General features: G+C 45.5%; 1 protein-coding gene across 19 annotated transcripts in view; it reads left to right on the top strand.

Annotated features, from left to right (window-relative positions):
• The window catches only part of ATG13 (autophagy related 13), a 31,776-nt gene extending 9,334 nt beyond the window's left edge, over window positions 1–22,442 (top strand). For 3 of the 19 annotated variants that reach the window (XM_084896111.1, XM_084896110.1, XM_084896109.1), the window contains 14 exons: window positions 2,087–2,133; window positions 3,493–3,633; window positions 6,356–6,396; window positions 7,107–7,203; window positions 7,539–7,637; window positions 9,030–9,123; window positions 11,962–12,060; window positions 12,830–12,913; window positions 13,314–13,450; window positions 15,401–15,515; window positions 17,986–18,063; window positions 18,246–18,362; window positions 18,876–19,004; window positions 20,227–22,442. In XM_084896111.1, the coding sequence (XP_084752237.1) occupies window positions 2,087–2,133; window positions 3,493–3,633; window positions 6,356–6,396; window positions 7,107–7,203; window positions 7,539–7,637; window positions 9,030–9,123; window positions 11,962–12,060; window positions 12,830–12,913; window positions 13,314–13,450; window positions 15,401–15,515; window positions 17,986–18,063; window positions 18,246–18,362; window positions 18,876–19,004; window positions 20,227–20,304 (1,356 nt within the window). In that variant the 3' untranslated portion in view covers window positions 20,305–22,442. Of the gene's footprint in view, window positions 1–2,086; window positions 2,134–3,492; window positions 3,634–6,355; window positions 6,397–7,106; window positions 7,204–7,538; window positions 7,638–9,029; window positions 9,124–11,961; window positions 12,061–12,802; window positions 12,914–13,313; window positions 13,451–15,400; window positions 15,516–17,985; window positions 18,064–18,245; window positions 18,363–18,875; window positions 19,005–20,226 lie in introns of all 19 variants that reach the window. The other 16 variants (XM_084896108.1, XM_084896107.1, XM_084896096.1 and 13 more) reach the window with 6 other exon arrangements.
• Window positions 22,443–24,654: the final 2,212 nt, after the last annotated feature.

Genomic DNA, 24,654 nt, shown 5'->3' with positions numbered 1-24,654 from the left:
GTTTTTTTGTACTTTTTTCTTCCAACCACCTGGAATATAGGCTCATCACCCGCATCTTTGTATATATCACCCATATATGACGTTTCCACTTATCCTCAAGACTCACTTGCTCTAGAAAATCTTCCCCTACTAGAGGGAGAGGTAACAGTTTTAGACTTCCCATGTACTTTGTTTGTATTCATTTCTGGAGTAGAACTTGCTATATTGTGATTTGCTTGTTTTTTTGGTTTGTTTTGCTTACCTTATTCCACATTAGGATTGAGGCAGGTATTGTTACTTAGGTGTATATTAATCTATTTCCACTACAAGATTGTGAGGCCTCTTGGTATAATGAAAAAGAGATAAGAGGTTGGAGCTACACAGACCCAAATTCAGGTCTCAGCTGAGTGACTTTGGCCAAATAACTTAACCCTATCCCCACCACCACAACCTAACTAATACAGCACTTCCCAGTGTTGCAGGGCTACAATATTTTCATTTAATCCTTATTTGTAAAGAGGCTAACATGACACAGTAGGCAATTATTACATCTTCCTATTCATATTTTACACTTTTATTCTGGAGTTCAGCAGCTATGCCACATCTTATTTATCTTTGTAGTTCTTCAAATTCTTTCTGAAATGAAGCAGCATATAAAGAAATAAATAATCATCTCTGTGCCTAATACAGTGCCTGGGATAGCATGTTGAAAGCTATCAATGAACTTTGTTGAATGAATATTGTCAATACTTAAATTATGAAAACTTTAGAAACAAATAAAACAAAACTTCCTGTTCTTTATTGAATTGCCAGTTTAGTGCACTATAATTTTTTTTTTTTTTAGTGATTCATAGGGAGTCCAAAAGAAATCCTTTGAATAATTCTTTCCTCTCCGAGACATCGTGAAATCTGACTGTAAACTATTCTGAGAAACCACACCAACTTATTTTGGATACTTCCTATTATCCATCCCTTGTTGTTATTTTTTGGCGGGGGGGGAGGGGGGGGGAGGGAGTTAAGGGAAATGATTATTTATTTTATTTTAAAATATATTTTATTGATTTTTTTACCAAGAGGAAGGGAAAGAGATAGAGAGTTAGAAACATCGATGAGCTGCCTCCTGTACACTCCCTACTGGGTATGTGCCTGCAACCAAAGTACATGCCCTTGACCAGAATCAAACCTGGGACCCTTGAGTCCACAGGCCAATGCTCTATCCACTGAGCCAAACCGGTTAGGGCTGTTGCATAATTTAGAAACGACAGTATAATGAAAAGGATGTTTATCAAGGGCACATATTTAACTTTGATCTAGATCAAATACAGTTCTCTATTCCACAAAGTAACCCACACTTTCAAACATAAAAGAATGCCCTCTTCTAACAGATTAGTAAAAAGGTTACTTATGTGACTATCCTTCTCACTAAGTGACTCATAGGAGTGTGTGTTATAGGGTTGAGGGATTCTGGCTTTAGTCTTTTCTTTTTCTTACCTACTCAGTAAGGCTAAATCTGTTCAGAGTAACACAGAGAGAGACTGAACAGTTTGGCTAAAGACATCAGATAACTAAACAAGATTTAAGTAAGGAGCTTGTAGGTGTCACCTGAAAATACCCCTGTAGAATTGGAGGGAAAGGCTCTCTTCATTCATGGGAAGTGTTGGCCTTATTGAAGAACAATTTGGATATACATAGCAAATGTCTTCAAAGCATGAATACTTTTTGATGTAGTATTCTACTTCTAGAAATTTGCCTTAAGAAATAGATTCAATATATGTGCAAAGTTTTATTCTCAAAGCTATTTATCATAATGTTGTTTGTAGTAGTAAAAAATTAGAAACAACCTGTATGTCCAAATATGGGGGGACTGATTGGATAAAATGATGGTCATGTTTTTAAATACTATGCCACTATTTAAAATAATGCAAAATTTTAATAAGTATAATTCTGTTGTATTTATTAATAAAATAGGTGATAAAAATAGTATATATGGTCTGATTTCACTCTAGTATGTTTTATAGTGACTATATAGTGCTTTGTAATAAGAAAAAGAAGATAGCTTTTAAAAATCAAATAAAATTGAAATATCTTTCATTTGTCCCAACTATAGGGTGATTCCATGGAACTAGAAATTTGGTGTCTTGAAATGAATGAAAAGTAAGTTCTCCATCTTATGTTCCTTGGTGTGGTAGCTGAGGATAAAGCAGATGACATCATGTGAAAAACTGGGCTTAGTTATCAGTCATGGAGGGTGTTCTGTCACTTAACAAAACCAGTAGAGCTTTGCTATAATGCTCATGCTTGGCTTCCAGCCCTAGCACAGAGATGACCTTCAGCGGGAGCATTAGTCCAGAGACACTCAGACATCACAGGGAAAGGAGCAGAGAGAAAGCTGAAAGGGTTGGTTGTTTTCCCAGAGTACAGATAGTTCTCTGATTAAATCCCGAGGGAGCTCTTGTAACATGACTACTCTATTTTGTCTGTTTTCTGTGTGGCAGACATCCAATAAGCTTTCCCCTCTCTACCCCTTCTTATACAGGGTTGGTCATAGATTGGGAATGCATGTTATTCCCCTTCTGTATTTTTTTCTTTTAAGGCAGATTAGCTTACCTCCTGCCTAAAGTTTCACTTTTTAAGAAGGTTATACATATAGAAAAATAGAGGAAATAGCAACACATCAAGAGAAAATTTCTTGTAATAAAAATATGTAGTATGGGACTTTTTTGGTAAAAATAGAAAACAAGTGCCTAGTTCTAGTCCAAAATTTTAGTACCAAACAGATGTGTAGAAGTAAACAGCTCATCAGAGGGTACATTGAAATTGTGATTACATCTTCATTAATATACCGGTAATTGCAACATTGAATTATTGTCTTGATTTTATTTTTTAATATATTTTTATTGATTTTAGAGAGGGGGAGAGAGATAGAAACAACAGCGATGAGAGAAAATCATTGATCAGTTGCCTATTGCACACCCCCTACTGGGGATTGAGCCCACAACCGGGGCATGTGCCCTGACCGGAAATCAAACTGTTACCTCCTGTTTCAATGCTCAACCATTAAGCCACACTGGCTGGGGTACTATTTTTAATTGTATTGCTTTATTTTTTAGAAAGATAACTGCTTCAAAGCTAGAAAAAAAATATTGGGTGCCTATTGCTGCTCATCTGCCTGTGTCTAGTACATGAGAAAACGAAACTTTGGTTTATTGACTTATTTTAACAATCTGTTGGTAAACTGACAAATGACACCTTTACTTCAGAGCATCTGTTAATAATTAATTTTATACATTTCTAGTGATTAATTTGCAATCATCTCTGTTGGCTGTCATACTCTGAAAGGTATATTTGGACTGCAAAGCAGTTTCTATTCTGTCAGAAGTTATGAATAATGCTAACAAGTTAAGCTTGGTCAATAGATGGATCATAACTAATATCTCTACAGCCATTGCATTTCTTTTCTTTGTTTTATGTTAGTTGAAGAGAGAGTGCTGATAGTGTCTGTGTGCTCCACAGGTGTGATAAAGAAATAAAAATTTCCTACACTGTGTACAACAGACTGTCGTTGCTGCTGAAGTCTCTCCTGGCTATAACGAGGGTGACACCGGCTTATAGACTCTCCAGGAAACAAGGACATGAATATGTCATATTATACAGGTAAACAGCTCACTCCTTAACTCACCGTCCGCCTCATCACTTTGCACATTGTCTGATGAGCATTCAGGGATTATTTATATTCTGTGACAAATTTTTTAAAATAAATTTTATTGATTTTACACAGAGAGGGATTGAGAGGGATAGAGAGTTAGAAACTTCGATGAGAGAGAAACATCGACCAGCTGCCTCTTGCACACCCCCCACTGGGGATGTGCCCGCAACCACGTTACATGCCCTTGACCGGAATCGAACCCGGGACCTTTCAGTCCGCAGACTGACGCTCTATCCACTGAGCCAAACCGGTTTCAGCCTGTGATAAATTTTGAGTACATGGTTGGTTAGATAGTTGATGCTATAGCTTTACTATGACTGTCTATCCAAGTTTTATTATGAACTCAGCTACCACATTCTTTGTCCTTTTGTTTGTGCACAGTCATGATTCCTATGTATTGGATTTTGAGATTCTACTTACAGGACCTCAGAGCAGGGAATGGAGTTTAAGACTTTAAAAAATAGACTATCCTGCCCTGGCTGGTGTGGTTCAGTTGGTTGAGCATTGCATTGAGGATGCCAATTTGATTCCAGGTCAGGTCACATGCCCAGAAGAGGGTGTGTGCAGGAGGCAGCCGATTGGTGTTTCTCTCTCATTGATGTTGCTCTCCTTCTCCTCCTCCCTCTATCTAAAATCAATAACAGCCAAAACCTGTTTGGCTCAGTGGATGGAGCGTTGGTCTGTGGACTGAAGGGTTCCAGGTTTGATTCCGGTCAAGGGCATGTACCTTAGTTGCAGGCACATCCTCTGGGGGGGGGGGGGGGGGGGCGTGCAGGAGGCAGCTGGTCGATGTTTCTCTCTCATTGATGTTTCTAGCTTTCTATCCCTCTCCCTTACTCTCTGTAAAAAAATCAATAAAATATATTTTTTAAAAAATAACATCAGTAACAACATTTTATAAAAACAACACACATAAAAACAGTCTATCCTGAGCAAATTCTAGCCTTCTATATTCTAGAATTAAAATAAAACTTTTTTTCCTAACTAATTCAATTTTTTAAATTTTAATTTTTGACAATATAATTTTATTGATTTCAGAGAGGAAGGGAGGAGAAAAAAGATATAAACATCAATGATGAGAGTGAATCATTGATTGGCTGCCTCCTACGGGGGATTGAGCCTGCAACCCACACATGTGCTCTTGACTGGAATCGAACCTGGGTTCTTTCCATTTCCAGGCCGACGCTCTATCCACTGAGCCAAACCTCCTAGGGTTGAGTGCTTTTTTAATGTAAGCATTGTCCTAGGTCCAAGGAAGAACTATACAGAGGCCTGCACTATGGCTGTTTCTAATCTAATGGGGAAAACAGTTTAGTACATTATGAGTACATCGTGATTTAATAAAAAGCAGGACTTGAAAACTGCATAGCAGTCTCAGGAAAAAAGTACTGGCAGAACATAGAGAGGGAACATTTGTTCTGGCAGGGAGATATAAGACTGGCTTCATGGAGGAAATGGCCTTCAAGCTAGACCTTGAGGCAGAGAATTTCAGCAGATAGAAGTGAGGGAGGAAATTGTTCCAGGTGGGGACTACAACAGATGCAAGGCATAGAAATGGGGGCGAGATATGAACTGTATCACATTGTCTGATGGACCACAGTGGTGGTGTAGAGGATATGTAGGAAAGTGAGAGCAGAGCATAGAAAGCCAGGAGTCCCAAATCATCCAAGACCTTTTTTCTTTTTATTTATTTTTCTTTTTAAATATATTTCATTGATTTTTTACAGAGAGGAAGGGAGAGGGAGAGAGAGTTAGAAACATTGCTGAGAGAGAAACATCAATTAGCTGCCTCTTGCACACCCCCTATTGGAGGTGTGCCTGCAACCAAGGTACATGTCCTTAACTGGAATCAAACCTGGGACTCTTGAGTCCGTAAGCCGATGCTCTATCCACTGAGCCAAATCGGTTAGGACAAGACCTTTTTTCATATTAATGACCAACCATTGGTTTTTAGCCTTTGGCTTACATGTATAGAACTGGTTTTGAAAAGAATTAGGATAGCAGGGTGGAAAGACTAATGATTAGAGACTTAACTAGTTCTGTTGCAACAATATAGTGCCTGAGAATAGTTATTAAGTCAATTATAACTTTTTAGCATTAATCTAGCACCCTCCCATGTTTACTTTTTCAGGTAGGAGAGAAAGGGAAGAAGAAACTTATATATCAGCTGCCACTTAATTGTTCTTTTTCTCTCTCTTTTGTTAATCCTTACCCGAGGATATTTTTTCCATTGATTTTTTTTTATTTTTTTTATAGAGAGTGGAAGGGGGGGGGGCAAAGAGAGAGGAGAGAGAGAGAGAGAGAGAGAGAGAGAGAGAGAGAGAGAGAGACACATTGATTGTTTTCCACATGCACTGTGTCTGGGGTCAAACCTGCAACCCAGGTACGTGACCTTGACTAGGAATTGAACCCACAACCCTCTGGTATGTGGGCCAATATGTGCCATGCCAGCCAAGGCTATTTTTCTCATTTTTTTAACCAGTCCTCTCACCATATACACCCCCGTGGCCTGCAGATTAATTAAGTAGCAGCATTATTGCTCCATTAGGAAAGGTGTTCTTGTAGATAAGAAACTAAAAGTTTGTTTTATTTTGTTTCTACAATAGGTGCTTGCTTTAGAGGCTATTAGAATAAAGAATCTGGTAACATATTTTTCTTTCTTCCTTGCAGGATATACTTTGGTGAAGTTCAGCTGAATGGCTTAGGAGAAGGTATGTATTAAGGTTGAAAAACATTTGTAGTGTTAAGAGCTCTCCTGACTTAAGAGATAGGCTTTGGTGCTGCCTGTAATAATATGCAGCTTATGATTTTAATATGTATGATACAAGCAAGGAAAAGACAGGTATGTGGTTCCACGTGCCACTAGAGAATGAATAATTTCCTCAAAGTTCCAACAACTCAGTATTGTTTCTTATTCCTTGTCTATCTCCTGATTTTCTACAATGAGCGTGTTAAATGTTTCTGATAAGTATCAATTTTGAGAATGAAACAGAAAATCAGGAAACAGCAAGGCCCGGGCTCGTTTCCATACTCAGTTCTGGCGTGGCAGCTTAAGTGAGAGCGCAGTTACTTCATACATTTCAGGTGTTGGTGACAAACTCCCGGTGCCCCTTTGCTGTCTCGTTGGGCATGTGTCAGTCCAAGCAGGATTTGTTAGGACTTGCTAAAGCTTTAGGATTAACAAGGTTTTACCTCTTTAAAGGTAGTTTTTTTTCCAAAAATAGGGTGCTGTTTCCCTTCCCAATATTAGATCAATATAGAATTAATTGAAAGAAAAAATAACTCACACATGAAATTGAGGCACTCAGGGTGCTACTTGGATAATGCCAGAGATAGTATAGGCTGAATGATTCAAGGAAAGAGACTAGGAGCAGTATAAGTATTCTCTGGGGAAGAAAATAATGATTATCTCTTCTCCTAGGTTTCCAGACAGTTCGTGTTGGGACAGTGGGCACCCCTATGGGCACCATCACTCTTTCTTGCGCTTACAGAATTAACTTGGCATTCATGTCCACAAGGTGAGGAAAGAGCATTGGACTCCAAAAGAACTCTTTCAAAAATATTAATGTTTCTTTCGCCCGAACTCCATAGCTAAGCCTGCTGTTCAGCTTTGCCATTGCTGAAATCAGTTCCCTTCTGAAGAATGAAATCAAGAGAGAGCCCAGTTTCATTGGAAAATCTTACTGTGTGTCCCAGAATCAACAATGTGGAGATGGTGGTTTATATTTTGGGATGCTATCGTTAAGGGTCTGGTGGTTCCTGCTAATCGATATTAGGTGAGGGGCCCTCTGAGGACTTCAAGGAGCTGGCAAGGCATTCTAACAAGTACTGCAATCTGCATATTGCGTTACAGGCAATTTGAGAGGACCCCACCTATCATGGGGATTATCATTGATCACTTTGTGGACCGTCCCTATCCCAGCTCCTCGCCCATGCACCCCTGCAATTACAGGTGAGGAATGTGAAAGGCACTTTCCCATACTGCAGCTAGCAGAAGCATCCATCTGGCACAGGTACACAGGGCACCTTTGTCCGCACTCACTGATGGGCCTGGGGCACTGATGGAGACATCACATGGAGAGAAATGGAATGGCTAGCTTCCTTTTTTGCTGTTGCCTATAAGGTACACCCAAGCTTGGGGTATACAGAATGTCTCACAAAATTCTTGGACATGTTGAATCTTGACAGTAGTGATTTGACTTAGAGACAAGAGTAATTTGTGGAATGTCTTTTGCAAATCAAATGGTTTTCAGGTTATCATTGGCACAATTCAGATATTCATGAGAATCAAATATGTTCAGTTCCCAGAAAACAGTTCTAGAATTCTCTAGAGGTTGGGATAGATGAGTACTAGGAAAGGATACTGTCTTTATGTGAAGGATTTCTGAAATTGGGTAAGTTTGTCTTTGGAGTCTAGACTTTTCTTTTACTGTAGTCTGTTGTTGACAGTTCTTTGATCCCAACACTGGCCAGGCTTCAGCAGATATTCTCAAATGACATGTCAAGTAAGATGTTTGGGTTATAAAAAAAAAATTCATTGTCAAACTCTAGATGCTGTTCTCTGGAAAGTAAGTTAGGTACAAAAAAAAGCTAATTTAATGTGTGTGAAGGACATTACAGAATCCACGGATCACCGTTATTTCTTTCTTTCTTTCTTTTTTTTTTTTTTTTTAAATATATTTTATTGATTTTTTACAGAGAGGAAGGGAGAGAGATAGAGAGCCAGAAACGTCAATGAGAGAGAAACATCGACCAGCTGCCTCCTGCACACCCCCCACCGAGGATGTGCCCATAACCAATGTATTGTACATGCCCTTGACCGGAATCGAACCTGGGACCTTTCAGTCCGTAGACAGACTCTCTACCGCTGAGCCAAACCGGTTTCGGCTCACCGTTATTTCTGTTCCAATTTAGAGTTAAAGAGAGTCTTGTTATAAAGCTACCTATATGGGCCTGGCTGGCATGGTTCAGTGGTTGAGCATTGTCCTATGAACCAAGAGGCCAAGGTTCGAGTCCTGGTCAGGGCACATGCCTGGGTTGCAGGCTTAATCCCCAGGGTGGGGCATGCAGGAGGCAGCTGATCAGTAATTCTCTCTCATCATTTATGTTTCTATATTTCTCTCCTTCTCTCTTCCTCTCTAATAGCAATAAAAATATATATTAAATAATAATAAAAATATAAAGTTACCTAGACGCTTTGGTTTGAAATTACGAAGGACTTAGCAGAGCTCTCTTGTTGAACTCTTATGAACTCGGACAAAAACAAACTTGCATCTCTTCGTGTCCTTTCTAAAATCGACTGCCATCCCCATAACATGCATGATTTCCTTTCCCCTCACTGTAGAACCGCTGGTGAGGACACTGGAGTAACGTATCCTTCTGTGGAAGATTCTCAAGAAGTGTGTACCACCTCTTTCTCCACCTCACCTCCATCCCAGGTAGGAGGAACAGGTTCTGGGGTGGTGGTAGTTATTTGGCACATATGGGCCTAAGGAAATGGTGTCAAAATTTAGAGAGGTTTTGGTGGTGGTGGTGGTGGTGATTGTTTCAAGGGGTTCTTTTAAACGGTGAAGAAGAGCCTTCTTATCCAACAGGTAATATTGCAGTAACCATTCTTAACCCATAGTACATGTAACCTTCCCTTCCCGGGGACATCTTAAAATTCCCTAGAAAAATCAGTCCCAGAATTCCCTATGCATTCTCATGCCAGCGAGATACTCTAACCTCCCCTTGTTAATTTGGAGCTACTTCTCGTTTGAAGTGGTAAATATGGTTCCCAATAACAGACAAAGCACATAAGGAGCCAATAATTATTTAGCGTATTTTAGCATTTTGCCAGTCAGAAACGAGCAGTGTACTTTTTCTTTTAATTTTTTAAATTTATAAAATGTTTTATTGAGTTCAGAGAGAGGGAGGGAGAGGGAAAGAAACACCAATATGATAAGAGAGCATCACTGATCAGCTGCCTCTCCTGCATACCCCCTATTGAGGATCCAGCCGGCAACCCAAGCATGCGCCCTGACTGGGAATCGAACTGCAATGGGTCAGTGCTCAACCACTGAGTCACACCAGCCTGGCAGTGCAGTTTTTCTTAGTTGAATAGTTGAAACAGACTTTTGCCTATTTGCATTTTCTATCTGAACATTTTTAACCATTTACTTTTCCACTTGAGTCCCTCTTCAGTGACAAACTGAATTTCAATAAAACAAAGGCTCGAAACAGTGTTCTCAGATTCCCAAGAGGAAGACCTGTGTGGACTGAGACTGCTTCCGCTAAGGAATCCTTTTTGCCAGCTGGCTGAATTTCAGGGCACATTTCTTTCCTTCCATCCCAAGTCTTTCATTTTCTGCCTCATGCATTGCCTGCAGATTCCTGCTTTGTCTGCCCAACATCTCTATTCCGTATCATTTGACTTTCACATCAGACAGTTTTCTCTAGTAGACCATTCAGTTCTACTTTCCTTTACACCGGGCCCAGATAATCACCATCTTATTTTGGGGACCCAGCAAATTAATTTAGCTATCCATAAATGTTTATTTTCTTTGGTTTTTAAATTAAGAAAAAATTTAATTTTATTCCATCCTGGGTTGTTAGGAGATAGTGAATTAGAATTATGTTTCTAAGCTGTTTCAGAAGTAGAAGTTAGGCACAAAAGCTAATTTAATGTGTGTGAAGGAATTACAGAATCCACGAGTCACTTATTTCTATTGTCCCAACTTAGAGTTAAAGAGGGGCCTTATTATAAGGTTGCCTAGACAATTGGTTTGGGGATATTATTCTTCTTCTCTCCACACCAATCTGTAGGCATGAGTGCTCTGAAGGTAGCTTCTGGCATGTTTACTGACATGGAGCAATACTGACAAGAAAGGAGGGAAAGCCCACTTTCTTAGTGTATGTTAATGGAAGTAGATTACTTTAGATAATGAAATGTGAATATGTCAAGTTTAATGTTCTTTGAAGTTTTGTTTTATAAGTCATACATTCATAAACCATCAAGTTGTGACTTGGAAGATATGAGGGATGGTGAAGCTGGGCCTCAACAAATCAGTTTGTCTGTGTGATAGAGAGGGAATTTCACCCAGCTCCGAAAATAAAGGGAAGTTAAATCTTTTCTGCACGGGATGTTTGCATGAAAGTTTGTTGACCTGAGTAAGGAGACCCTATCTTTTTCCGTGGTATCAGTTGCCTGTTGTGTCTTGTCACAGTTTAAAAGTAGATCACATCAAGATCTTATCAATACTGAGCACTCCATGCTTGAGTCCTATTCCTATCCCTGAATACCTCTAATCAAGGTTGGTACAATTTGGTGTAGAAATACTCATTTTGAACAGAGAGAGAGAGAAAAATCATTTGCCATCAGGTTTCCTCATTCCTGTAAATACTGCCTTCCTTGGTTTAACTTAGGGAATTGCACAGTTGTTCAACAACTTCTATTTGAGCTTTTGCTAGAGTCCAATAGATGCATGTTAATGTATGTTTGTTTCACCAACATAATAAGGATCATGTTGTCATTTCAGTCAAGAAATAGTTAACTGTTGTGATCCTGAACCTGCTATTGTGACTTAAGGACCTACTTTAAATTCTAAGCATTAATTAGGTAGTTGGTGAGACTTAACAAAACCCAAAAATAAGAATAAGAATACACACACACACACACACACACACACACACACACACACACTCAGCTCTAGGCCTACATCTGCACTCTAACTCATCTTCCCTGGAATGACTGATGTTGGAAAGTGCTGCTGGGTACCTGGGTATTTTAAAGTTCCAGTCAACAAAGGTCAACTTTTTATTTCCCCCCAAAGGTCAACTTTTTAAACCTGTCTCTGAAGATTCTGAGTCCCCAGAAAAAGTCATTCTACCATTTTTAACCTGTTTCCTCATTCACCCCGAGAACATCTTTTGGCTGCTCTTGGGCCCTTCCTATTGGCGGCCTTTCTCTAACATCCTCCCATCCTCTTGACTAAAGACGGACTAACGCTTGGTTCAGGGTTCTCTGCTTTGCCAAGTCATTCCAGCTCGACTCAGCTGTGTTTTCCACCTGCTCAGCAGGGAGACACGCATGCAGTGGAGCGCCCTGGGATACACATCTCAGACGCTTCCTTTGGGAAGGCAGTCACACAGCGCTCTCCCTGCTACACGCCTGACCTCCATTGTGCATTTTAGCCTCTGTTGCTACGGCCCCTTTGGAGTTTTTTCACTTCTTTTCTCAAGTCCCTTTTCTTTTTTCTTCTCTTGTTTCTCCTGTCTCTGTTTGTATCTGTGCACAGTGTGTGTTTACTGTTACAAAGGCACATTTTCAGACCCCTACTCCTGTGGTGACGGATACCCTGAGGGTCCCCATGGCAGGACTGGCCTTTTCCCATCAAGTGAGTCCACTGGGAAGAAGGGGATAAATTAGATGGCATCTTTTTATTTAAAAACTGTAAATAAAGTACAGGATATCGCTACTTAAATGTCCCCAAGTGTTCTATGGGTTATTTTGAGGCTTGGTAATTGATTTTTAACAGGACATAACCATAGCAAGAGCAGCCCGAAATAGGGTTTTTTCAGTTGCCCCTCCCAATGATGTGAAAAATACACGGAGTTATTTATATCTTCTTTCCAAATAAACAATCCAAGAGCGGTATTCTTTCTTTTTCAACAAAAATAGGAACCCTCCCATGCCCAGAGGTGAGGGAGGGTGTGATTAGAGAGACGCCTGCTGTTCCGAAGGGACCCCAAGGACGAAGGAGAAAATAGAATGACCTGAGAAAAACTGATGACTTTGGCTCCAAGTTCGGCCCCAGCTTGTGCTCCACAGACCTGCTGGGCTGGACACAGAAACAGGGAGCTGAGAAAAGGGTGTGGCAAGGAGTCATGGAGGCCTTTGTAAGGCCACAGAGCTTGGAACCTCAGTCCACTGCAAACAAGTCTGTTTTTGTTTTTTTTCATCTAAAAAGAAATGTCCTGGTCTATCCTTAACCATTCCATCAGGCCCCTCGTATCCCGGGATGTAGGCTGGGATCCATCCCTTCCCTTTCTTCTGATCTTGATCATTAGTCATACTCCAGGATTGCCTGTTTTTTCCTCCTCTTTTCCTCTGCCCTTCTTTGTTTTTCTCTTGCTTAGCTCTCAAGCTCTCGCCTTTCCTATCAGCCTGCTGCCCTGGGCGTTGGATCAGCTGACCTGGCTTATCCAGTAGTGTTCGCAGCTGGCTTACACACCACACATCCTCATCAGGTATCTTTAAAGATGGGACAGACCCGGGAGTTCCCCTGCTGCCTCCCTGCCCGGGGCAGTTGAGGGGCCTCTTGAGATACCAGTTTCATTCTTTTAAGTGTTTGGAGGCAAAGCTCTCCTGTGACTTTGGAGAACTAATGTGACTCTGAGAGGAAGGGGCCTCTTAAACTTCAGAACAGAAAGAAGAGCTTCCCCCTCTTTCCTTTTCCTTCTGTAGTCAATGCCGTGCATGTGTCCCTTTAACTGAGTCCCAGGGAGGATAGAGAGGCAAGGTTTCCTGCTCAGTAGATGGCAGCATTGGTGATGGAGAAATCAGACACAGATACTATCCTGGGAGGCCATGGGGCCGAGGCCGCCACAATTCACTATTTTTCTTTTTCTTTTTCATTTTCCCCTAAAGCTCATGGTTCCAGGGAAGGAAGGTGGGGTACCTCTTGCTCCCAACCAGCCTGCCCACGGTGCCCAGGCTGATCAGGAGAGATTGGCAACCTACACCCCTTCTGATGGGGCCCACTGTGCCGCCACACCTTCTAGCAGGTGAGTTCCTGTCTTGGCTCTGCTGATGCTCAGGCCAGGGAGGGGCGGGTCTTCTCTGAAACGCGCTTATTTGTTATTGGTAGAAAGTGGCTTTCAGCATTGGCTCAGGCTTGGCTCCTGGGCCCCAAGTATGCATTTCTTTAAGTTCCCGATTAGAATCTTATATTGCTGCTGGTATGGAAGGAAGCTGGCCAGGCTTCACTACTAACAGTAAACAGCAGGGGCTTGGCTCTTCCCACCTTCATCCAGTGAGGGGGGTTTCCAGATGTTTTTCTTTTACCCAAGATTTATTTCCGTGGATTCGGTCTTCATTGTTTCCTGAGGACCAGACAGGGTGTTTACTGTGCATCTGAGCCACGGTGGCATCTGTGATGGTGGTCTTTTTCTGCTGTGAGAGTGCTTCATGGAGATCACTTAGAAAACTATTTTTTCTCACTATTTTTTAAAAATATTTTGCCTTTTTTCAGTTGCAGCAGTTGATACATTCTATGAAATTTAAATGATACATTGGTTAGGTAGGAAATGAAAGTTTTCATAATCCCACCTTACAAAGATCACCACTGTTACCTCCTTTGACAAGAGGAGAGGATTTCAGGAGAATTAAGTAATTTGCCTCAGAGCAGTTAGCTTGCAGGGTGGCTGGCACAAGTCCCGCTGGGCTCCTCGGACTTAAGTCCTGCTCACTCTTTCCATGACACGCGGGGCTCTCCCGTGGGAAGACGGGGCTGTCTAGCTGTGACCTGCCCTCCCTTGACTGGAAGTCCCCAGAGGTAATGACGTTGATTGCCCTGCCATATCCTAAATGAACTTTTGGATAATAGAAATTCCTGGGTTTTGTTTTGTTTTTCTCATTCCCATGTGGAATGGTGGGAAGGGAATTGTTTGGGAAGGTCAAATTTTTGCACCATCCATCAGGAAAAAATGATTGCTTTCATTCCTGACTTCCCAAATTTCCATTTTCTCTCCCTCCGCCTGATAGATAACCAAAGGAAGATCCTGTTAGTCCTTTTACACTCTAGTTTTGAGCCTCGACTCCTGGGATTACAGACAGGACCCTGTACAGGAGGTTCTTAAATGCAGAGCACAGGCCTTACCCAAGACCTCCTGTGGGCTGGAGCCGAGGCCACTTGGAGTTTACAGCCCTCGCCCCACCTTGAGCCCCTGCTTTTGGCCAAAGAGCTTTCCGAGCCTCTGCTGCTCACAGGGCTGCGGCTGCTGGTCTGGCAGCCACAACATGGGCCCTTGTTTCTCAGCTTGGAGCGCCCTCTCATCGAGGACCCAGCGTTAGACTGGAGGGCCGCAGAGGGGTCAGTGGGAACAGCGATACTGAATGTGTCCTTGACCAGAGGGATGTTTAGGGATGTGAGGAAAGGGCAGGATACAGAGCACAGAGGATCCCAGCCCCAGCCATTGGCCATGGGTTAAAAAGCTCTGGCTCTATAGACAGTTCAATTTGGGACTCCTGACTTGGAATAACGTTCCTTGTGTGGTAAGGTTTAAATTTCAACGTTGTACTGTACCATCTTATTGCATTTTTAGATAACTAAGCAAAACAAAAATGAGATGAAAAGCAGCTAAAATCTTGAGTCTGTCTCTGTAATTAATATTTAAATTACAATTTGGGGGAGCTGCTTGCCTATATGTGTGATTGCTGCATGCATGGTGACTGAAGCTTACTGGTATTTCATAGAAGCTTTACTTGATTGTAAGACTCAATTTTGTTCACATATGCATAGTTTTAGTTGTTCCAGGAAATGTGTGCCTCTGCTCTCATTAGAGGGCAGGGTGACAGCAGCAGCGGCCAGACCACACAGTGCTGTGTGTGTGTGTGTGTGTGTGTGTGTGTGTGTGTGTGTGTCGAGGCTGCAGCCCACAGAGGGCGAACATGGGGAACCAAGAAGGCTCTGCTGTGGGTTGGGAATGAGTGCCAACATTACATTTCTTTTCCAGCGAGGACACTGAAACCGTGTCGAACAGTAGTGAGGGACGGGCCTCTCCCCATGATGTCTTGGAGACCATCTTTGCCCGAAAAGTGGGGGCTTTTGTCAACAAACCCATCAATCAGGTGATTTTTCTTCCATTGGCACCTGTGAGCCACGTCTGAGTGAGGGTCTCAAGCGGGTCTCTTAACTTGGGATTTGTGCAGCCACTGACATTGTGTTTGGAATGTGTGTGTGTGCGCGCGAGTTTTTGTGAAAGGTGTTAGTAACCTGTGAGACCCTCCAGAAGTGAAGGACTGTTTGTTGGAGGCGGTAGGAACGGCTCCAGTTGTCTGACTGATGATGTCACACCAAACCTGGGTTCAGTGCCCTTGGTACTTGGATTCTGGCTAGGAAAGACTTCAGAGCCAGGACCCCAAACTATAGGAGAACATTTATTGGGTAAATTACAGAGGTAGAAAACAGTTCTTAGTAGAAATGGCCTTAGGAAACAAATTATGGAGATAAAGGAAGGGCCCTTGGAGCGTGGGAGTGAGGAAGCTAATGGTAAGGTGCATGGGGGGCTGAGGGAAAGGCCCCCGAAAGGGAAAGGCCCCAGTGGCTGTGCACCAAGTTCCTTCAGTCCTAGGAGTTGTAAGGGTGGAGATTTTAGGGGAGGTCCCAGGGGAAGATCTCAATGGAATATTCAGTAGCTTTCCAGGTGTGTCCATTCAGGGTTGTGGGTCCTAACCAAGGTAAGGGGGCTTTTTTTTTTTTTTTTTTTTTTTTAATATATTTTATTGACTTTAGAGAGGAAGGGAGAGGGAGAGAAACATCAATGATGAGAGAGAATCATTGATTGGCTGCCTCTTGCATGCTTCCTGCTGGGGATCAAGCCCACTACCCAGGCATGTGCCCTTACCAGGAATCTTGAACCAAGACCGCCTGGTTCATAAGTTGGTGCTCTACCATTGAGCCACACTGGGCCAGGGCGGGTGTCATTATTCAGTGATGCTGATCCCCACTTCCTCTGTGGCTGGTTTTGTTTCTTATCTGAACCTGGAGCTGATAAACAGCTGAGGCCTAGATATTATCTCTAGGGAGGAAAGGTCAGGAGGTCCAAACCTCCAGACCAGACCAGACCAGAACAGCGATGTGCTAGGGGAGGAAAAGTCACCTTGGGGGTAAAGGTCCTCCCCTACATTTGATTGTCCCTTACTAGGTACCTGGGGTTTTCCACCCTTATGACCTTCTGAACTTGGCTTATCATCCCTCCTCTGCTCACTGTCCATCTAAAACTTCCTACAACATATTGTTCTGTTAACTTTTAAGCCTCCCATAGTAGAGGGAGGCTGGACACCATTCAGTACAAACACTGCACTGAAGTGTCTGGCTCTGAAACTGGACAACCATTGTTCCTAGATGCCTGTCACTACTTGCATCAGTTAAGTGGAGACAGGGTTGAATTATACATGAGCATTTATTCCAATAATGCTAATGGTATTGGGGAGCAGCAGGTCATTGACGAAAATCTGCTCTGCCTCCCCTCACCCCCCTTAAGTCAGCTGGGTTATATTGGGTGGGACAAAGATTATTATGGGCAAAAGGAATAAGAGTGAGTGTGCAAGGGTATGACCAGTGTGGGGAAATAGGCAAAACAAGCTGGGGCGGGACTAGTTGTTTGGGCAACTAGGTTGTTAATCTTTTCATGATAATAGGCAGTTCTTGAATGAGAATGGACTGCATTCCAGAGTTGACTCCCTGGGACATGGTCGGCTCCCAGTCCCAGGGCATACAACTCCCAACCAGATTAGAATATGTTTTCTTTAATCAGAACAAAACAATCACAGTTAACAGAGCTTGCTTAATATTCTTATTTTATTTCTTACTAGAGGTCTGGTGCTCGAAATACGTGAACTCACGGGGGAAAGGGGGGCGGGGGCGGGGGTGGGGGGGGAGGGGTGGTGGTGGGGGGAAGCGCGGGTCCCTCAGCCCTGCCTGCGCCCTCACAGTCTGGGAGCCCTTGGGGAGCTGTCAGTCAGGTATCCTTAGTGCTGCTGTGGAGGCGAGAGAGGCTTCCACCACTGCTGGCGCTGCATTTGCCTGCAGTGAGCCTGGCTTCTGGCTGAGTGGCTCTCCTCCAGTGGGAGCGCACAGACTACCAGGGGATAGCTCCTGCATTGAGCGTTTGCCCCCTGGTGGTCAGTGCACATCATAGCTACCAATAATCCGTGGCTCTGTCAATTTGCATATTAGCCTTTTATTATATAGGATAACTAAAACTAGTTCCCGATATTCTATCTCTGTCTTTAACACCTCAGCCTAACTCAGTAGGAGGTTCCTTTTTGGCTCTATCATTGAACAGTTGTCACTGAGTTACTGTGGGTCAAGCTTCCAAAGCTGACGTCCTGAGGTTTTGGGAAGCCCTAACCCCTGCTAATGCTGTGGGCCTGTGATGGGAGGTGGTGGAAATTGGAGGATTTCCAACACGAGCCTGAGCGGTAGTGCGGTCAACCTGGTGCAAACCTGCAGGCCTCCAGGCTTCTGGCAGCTTCTAGGGAAACATGGAAGCTGGGTGAGGGGCAGCCACTAATACTTTCTCCGGTGTCTTTTCAGGTGACATTGACGAGTTTGGACATACCCTTTGCCATGTTTGCTCCCAAGAATTTAGAACTGGAGGATGCTGATCCCATGGTGAGTCTAAAGTTTCCAGTGAGCTGGTAGGGGAGTCCTTGTCCTTCCTGGGCACACCACCGTTCCCAGACCATCAGCCCTGCCCGAGCCAGCATTGCTCTCTTACACAACCCTCCACTGTTCAGAGTTACTTTCCCCCAGTGCACAGAACCAGCCCATTCCTCTGCTTTATCCTGAACCAGGTGAATCCTCCAGATTCCCCAGACACTGAGTCTCCTCTCCAGGGCAGCCTGCACTCTGATGGCTCCAGCGGTGGCAGCAGTGGCAACACCCATGATGACTTTGTCATGATTGACTTCGTAAGTTGCCATCACCTTCCTTGACCTTTGCTGCCAAAGGGGAAATGAGCCCAGAGGCATCCTTTGCACTCTAAGGGGCCCTCCTTCACAGGGAGCAGATGGGCCCCCGCCGGGCAGTGTATGTGGGAATACGCATAGCCTGCTTGAGGACGTTAGGAGGCCAAAGAACAAGAAGGCATTTTGTGCCATGTCTTTGATTGACATCATGCAATTCAGCTCTAAATGGAGATTTCCCAGTAGGTTCTACTCATGCCTGAATGGATAGCCCTGTGCTGAGGAAAGGAATTGAATGGAAGGTGACATTGCCCTGACCGGGGAAAGGGAAAGGTAGCAGGATTGGAAGTTAGCTGTCCAGAAGAGATAAGTTGTGGGACTTCTCCCTCTAAGATAAACCTGGAGCAGACTTCTCTTTGATAATTTACTGGGAGGAAAGAGGGTTGTTCATCTCTGATTTTCCTCTATGGTCTGTGGTAAGCTAAATTGAGTTTGGTTTTATTTATTTTTTTTTTTAAGAAACCGGCATTTTCTAAAGATGACATTCTTCCGATGGACTTGGGAACCTTCTATCGTGAATTTCAGAACCCCCCTCAGCTGAGCAGCCTCTCCATCGATATTGGGGCACAGTCCATGGCTGAGGACTTGGTATGGAAACCCCTTCCCGACCCCATTTCATCCTCTGACCTTCCTTCCCCCTTGACGTCATTTCTGCTCCACAGACCTGAACGTTTCTTCCTGTTATTACCCCCTCTCCCACACCTCCCATCTTCCCTGTGATAGGAAAGAGACTGTTAGACCATTATCTTCTTTTTTTTTTTTTCCCCTTCATTATCTTCTTTTGATTGCACTTGAGATTTGCATTATGCCCGGCAGTCATTATCTTGAATTTGCTTGCACTCACTTCCTCGCTTTGCAGGGGCTCAGCATTTCTTACACACTCCTGTTCCGTGCTTGGTGCTCACAGCCAGATTGAGCTTTCAAAACAAAGCTTTGATCCTAGAGAGTCTGGCTTCTGATTTTAGCCAGTGGAACCCGTGCCCACACCTGAAATGTGGTGGGAGGGTAGGGACTGTCCGGGAAGCCTTTCAAAGTGGTGTTGCAGCCAGTCCTTCCAAAGCTGCCCGGGCTGTCCGGTGTGTCTGGGCCACTTTATAAATTCTGAGGTAGGCGATTGTCCCACCTCTTCCAGGTACCTGGTGCCGGTCCGGAAATCTGTAATCATTTAAACTCTTCAATGGAGATAGACCACAGGATTAGGGTTAGGGTCAGATTTTTTTTTTTTTTTTTTTAAATAGTTGATACCTTCGGACAGTTAAATTTAACTCCTCTTGGCTCTATTTTCATTTTTATTCTCTTCCAACCCTCTCTAACCCACCCCTCCTCTGCTGGTGTCAAGATGCAGGTGCCTAGGCCTCACCGCAGACCTGCTGAGTCGGAGTCTCTTGGGAGTGCGGTGGGACTGCCTTGTTCACGTGTCCCAGGGCATTTTGATGTCCTGCACAGCGTGTGAAAAACCTTTAGTAAATCTTTCTTAATTTTGAGCACTGTAAACCTACTGTCCAATTCTAGTATCAGTCTAATCTGTGCCAAAGATATTTCATGTTTAATTTCTGTCATCCTAGGGGTGGTGTGGTCCTTTTCTATACTAAGTGTGGGGTCACCTTGATTCCCTAAGCTGTTGTGCCAACCCCCCTCCCAAGGCCCACAGAACCCTGAAGCCCTTTGTTCGCTGCCTGCTCTGTCGCCCCGAATCCTGCTCTCCTGGCCCAGCACTGCTGCACTGTGCCCCCTTCCTCAGCCCAGGGTGACTGGCTCTCTCTTCAAGGCCTCCCTGAATGAGCAGCTCTTCTCTCCCCTTCTGACGCAGGACTCGCTACCAGAGAAGCTGGCTGTGCACGAGAAGAATGTCCGAGAGTTTGATGCCTTTGTGGAAACTCTGCAGTAAAAGCTGGTGTCCTCGAGTTCCAGCAGCCTCCCCTTTTTGTGGTCCCAGGAGACAGAGAGCCTCCCGTTCATCAGCTGTTCCCATTCCTCGTCCTGCTCCGAGCCAGGTGGAGGGGAGGCTGGTTCCCCCATGGGGACCCCGAAGTCCCTGCTCTTGCCCCTCCTGGAGATTTCATGGCAGTGGTCAGGCCCCGTTAGAGCATGTTCGAGGACTCAGCCTCTGGCCCTGGAGATGGGGAGACTCTCTGTGACAAAAGGGCCCTCTGCAGGGCCTGCTGCTTCTGTTCACAAAGGCGGCCCCTCGTTCTCCTGCAACTGGCCCCCGCCTGTCGCCGTTACCACCAACCATTTGACATTCCAGCTGGTGGCCCAGAGATTGGCGTGGAGGCAGAGAGGGGAGGAGGCAGTGCTGGGAGGAAGGAAGGGCTCCTCAGGCTGTGTGTCTCCTTGGGTTCTGGTATCTCCCTCCCTCCCTCCCTCTGTCCCTGCACTTTTGGCAGTATGACAGGCCTTCTGCCCAAGATGAGAACTCGCAAGTCAGCCATTCCCGCCCTGGAAGGTTGTGCCACCCGAGCAGAGGGTCTGAGCAGCCCTGGCGGCTGCCTGTGCTCAGCTCCTCAGCTACATGGAAACCAAATCCTGTGTCTCTAGGGTTGGAGTCACAGCAGTTCTCTTCCCTTCCCTCCCCTGTTGCTGCTCCTTGGTTATAGAATATGGTATATGGTAAATATTTATTACTTTCAGAGAAGTCGGATATTTTATAGAGCATTATGTTCGAGGTTAGACGTTTTCTCTTGGGGAAGGCGAAGGGCCTCTTCCTGGGGCGGGGCCTGTTCCTGCGGAGGTTCCCCAGATTCCAGGGTGCTGCCCTGGGGGTCTTCCTTCCCACATACAGAAGCGGGGAGCCACGAGCAGGGCTGGTGCGGGCAGCACACTTCCCAGACTTGCTGCATTTGCACTGACAACAGGCTTTGCCTTGGACGCCTGCATGTTCCCGGTGAGAGCCTGGGATCTCTCACGGCGCCTTCAGACACTGGCCGGTTCTGGCAGCCGAGGAAGCCGTGTGCGCTGTATGTGGTGACCCCTGGAGCTGTGCTGCACATTGTGCCCAAGGGCATCACGTGGTGGGCTGGGGCAGTCCAGACAGCCCCTCCTGGGCACTTGCTTCTGTTTCTCAGGGCTGCGTTAGGGGCCCTTTTCCTCCTTTCACCTGGTCCTGGCCACCCCCCTCCTTTAATCCCACGGTCTGTTCCCCGCCCTGAGGTTTCCTGGTTCCTGGCTGAGTTACTAAAGCTGGCACATGGTTGACTTACCCCTTCAGGTATTGTTACTTGGGCAAGTCAAGTGCCTGGCCTCACCCTAGGCTGTCCCTCTCCCAGCCTAACTGGTAGTCTTGGCCGTGGAAACCTAGGCTGCCCCTTTCCTCCTGACCCACCAGGAAGTTCATGGGCAGCAGCTGGAGCACATGGCCCTCAGGTGCTTGTAGTAAATGCATGTGATACTGTTCTCACCGCCAGAGCTGATCTCTGAGGGCTCGAGTGGGCTCTGACGCTGTCTCCGTGAGGCTGAGCCCGCCCCTGCGCATGTGTGCTCTGCCACAAAGAAATGCTCCCAGCAGTGGTGTCCAGCTTGGGCCAGAGCACACCCAGGGCCTGCTAAACCAATCCACAGCCCAGTGGATTGTCCTCACGGCCCAGTGCTGAGAAGGGTGGAGGCCCATTGCAAGCTATCTCTTGCCTTCCTCCCCAACCCGCCCCAGTGTCTCAGCCACTGCCCTTTTGAGGCCAAGCGTGGAAGGTCCTGAATGCACAGACTGAGTCAAAGCCTTTGGCCTTGATGTTCTAATGTTGGCCTGTGCAGGCAGCAACCTTTCTTCAGGACCCCATCAGTGAGAGGCCATGGAGGCCGAGCCAGGGAGGAGCAAAGCAATGGTCAAGGCTGGCCCTTGCCCCTCAGCCCTGTACAATGAACGGTATGAGCCCAGACTGACTTCTGCAGCACAGGGGTTGGGGCTGGGACCAGTTATGTGTCTCCAGGGGGCAGAGTCCCTCCCCTCCTCCAGCTACCTTATTTGGAAATACTGAGTTATACTTTAAAATGTATTCAAGAGATTTCCAATAAAATTTTTTCTGTACTTTACAGCTTCTTATACTGCAAGTTGTTTAAAATCCTAGACCCACTGCCTCCCACTTCTGTGCAGGCCACGGTCAACCACAGGCTCCACGGGAGGGGAAGAATGGTGCCATGTAACGCTCAGGGAGGCTTCTCGGTCACAGCTGTTTTGACTCTGGGCATGTGGCCACATATCAGCTGTACAAGCTTGGGCTGGTCAGGAAAGTCTTAGAGCCTCCTTTTCCTGGGTTGTAATGTTCCCATTTCAGGGCTTTTATGTGAATATTCAGTGAGATGAGCATATTAAGCACACCCACAGTAGAATCTCCATAAAATGTAGGCCAGTCTCATCAGCCCTATTCCCCCTCTATACATCGTTCACCATGCAGCCTGGCCTGGAGGCAATGTCTGGCTTCTGGCTAGAAGGGAAAGACAACACTCTTTCATGTTTCTAGTAGAAGCCAGCAGCGGGTGTGGGGCTCCCCAAGCTGCCTGCGGTCTGTTTGCTGATCAGTGTGCGGGGTTGGTGCAGGGATGTGCGTGAGTGAACCAGACTGAAGGGGTTGGATGAGGAGCAGGGAGTCGAGGTCCCATGCCAGTTTGTGGAGCTGCCCAGGGCACTGGGAGGGACTCTTTGGGGATTATTCCTGTCTGGCCCCCTGGAGACTAATGCAGCAGGCATCTCAGCCCTGGCCAGGCGGGAGCTGGAGTGGAGCCAGTGTCCCAGAGGCAGAGGTAGTTCTAGTGGCAAGACACCAACTGCCTGACAGACCTTGGCAACTGCTGCCTGGGTTGCCTCCAAAGCCTTTCAGGCTGAAAGCAGGCCCCAGGAGAGAAAAGGGCTAGTTAGAAAACCCTAATTGCAGCCCAAACCAGGGGCTGAAAAGAAAGGGGCCTTCCCACTGTAATAGGCTGGGGGAGCCCTTGCTTGTTTGTGAACTGCACACAACACGAACCATGGGGCCTGACCACGCAGCCAATCAGAATAGAGATGGCGAAACCCTGGGTTAGACGTGGTGAACTTTCCCTGGTGACCTGACCTTCAATTGGGAGCCCCCAAAAGCAAAGTGTTCGGTGTCCCTGGGTCTGAAAATCTTGTCCTACCCCTATAAAGCATATCCCTACAATCCATCCCGAGACCTGTTGTTGCTAAGGCAGAGGTAAACCGGCTTTTGAGTCACTCAGCAGAGACCTTGCCAGGAGCCCAACCCAAGTAAACAGCTCTCTCCGTCTCCTGCTCCCCTCCTCGTTGCCCCGGGTCACATCCCCTGTGTTCTAAACAGTCACCCAGCTCAGAGCGGAGGAGAGCCATTGAGAAAGGCTGCCTGTGCCTTCTGTTCAGTTACCTGGACGAGGGCCATAGTGTGCAACAGGACTAGCTTCCTGGAGCTCAGTGCCAGTGTTTATAACCACCAATCCTCACCATGTGGCTTGATCCTGCAGCTCTGGCCCAGCTCCCCCAGCCCAAGCAAGCAATGACGAGTAAACAGAACAGGCCCAGCTGAGGCCGCACCGCCTCCTGATTGCTACTGGCAGGCAAACAGCTAACTGTTGGAACATGACCTTGACCACTGTGCCAAGGGAAATTCTGGCCTGCCCTCATAGTAACAAACCACTTTTTAAAAAATTGCAGTAAAATATGCATAAATGTTACCATCTTAACCTCTAAAGCAAAGCAAAACCTCAAGAGAGGAAAGGAAAACGGGGCCTCCCATGACTCCATGTAAGTACATGGCAGGTGGAAGCGAGGCTCTGAGGAGAGAGGGGGGTGGTCCGGTGAGGGCTACAGTCCCAGCTGCTGCACAGGTTGGGAGTGGCGCTTTGTTCACTGGGAAATGATGGTCATCTAGTTATCACGGGGCACTGTACTGCACACGTTATTTCTGGTCCTCAGGTGAAGGAATGGTCTCAGAGGTGGAGCCAATTTTACAACTATCACCAGTGAGAGCTGTGGCAAGTGATAGAATGAAGATTCAAACCCTAAGTCTAAAACCCAGGCTGTTGTCCACCAAAGTCCACACCATATAGGGGACAGAAGAGTCCTCAGTCAGAGGTTACTCACATGGCGGCTAGTTGGAATGCTGCAGGTGCTGACACTAGAAGGTGACTGTTCACAATTCTCAGCCTGGAAGACGGACTCAAACCCAGAAAGCTGGCCTCATACCCACAAGTGAACCAGAGGAGGAAGGGGGCCAGACGGACTAGGAGGGACTTCCTGAGGCCCCATCTACTCTTCTGC

The sequence above is a fragment of the Pipistrellus hanaki genome, assembly GCF_964339955.1.
Source record: "Pipistrellus hanaki genome assembly, chromosome: 9".
Classification (NCBI taxonomy): Eukaryota; Metazoa; Chordata; class Mammalia; order Chiroptera; family Vespertilionidae; genus Pipistrellus; species Pipistrellus hanaki.
The sequence above is the reverse complement of the archived record's forward strand: the minus strand, read 5'-3'. Positions and strand labels throughout refer to the sequence as shown.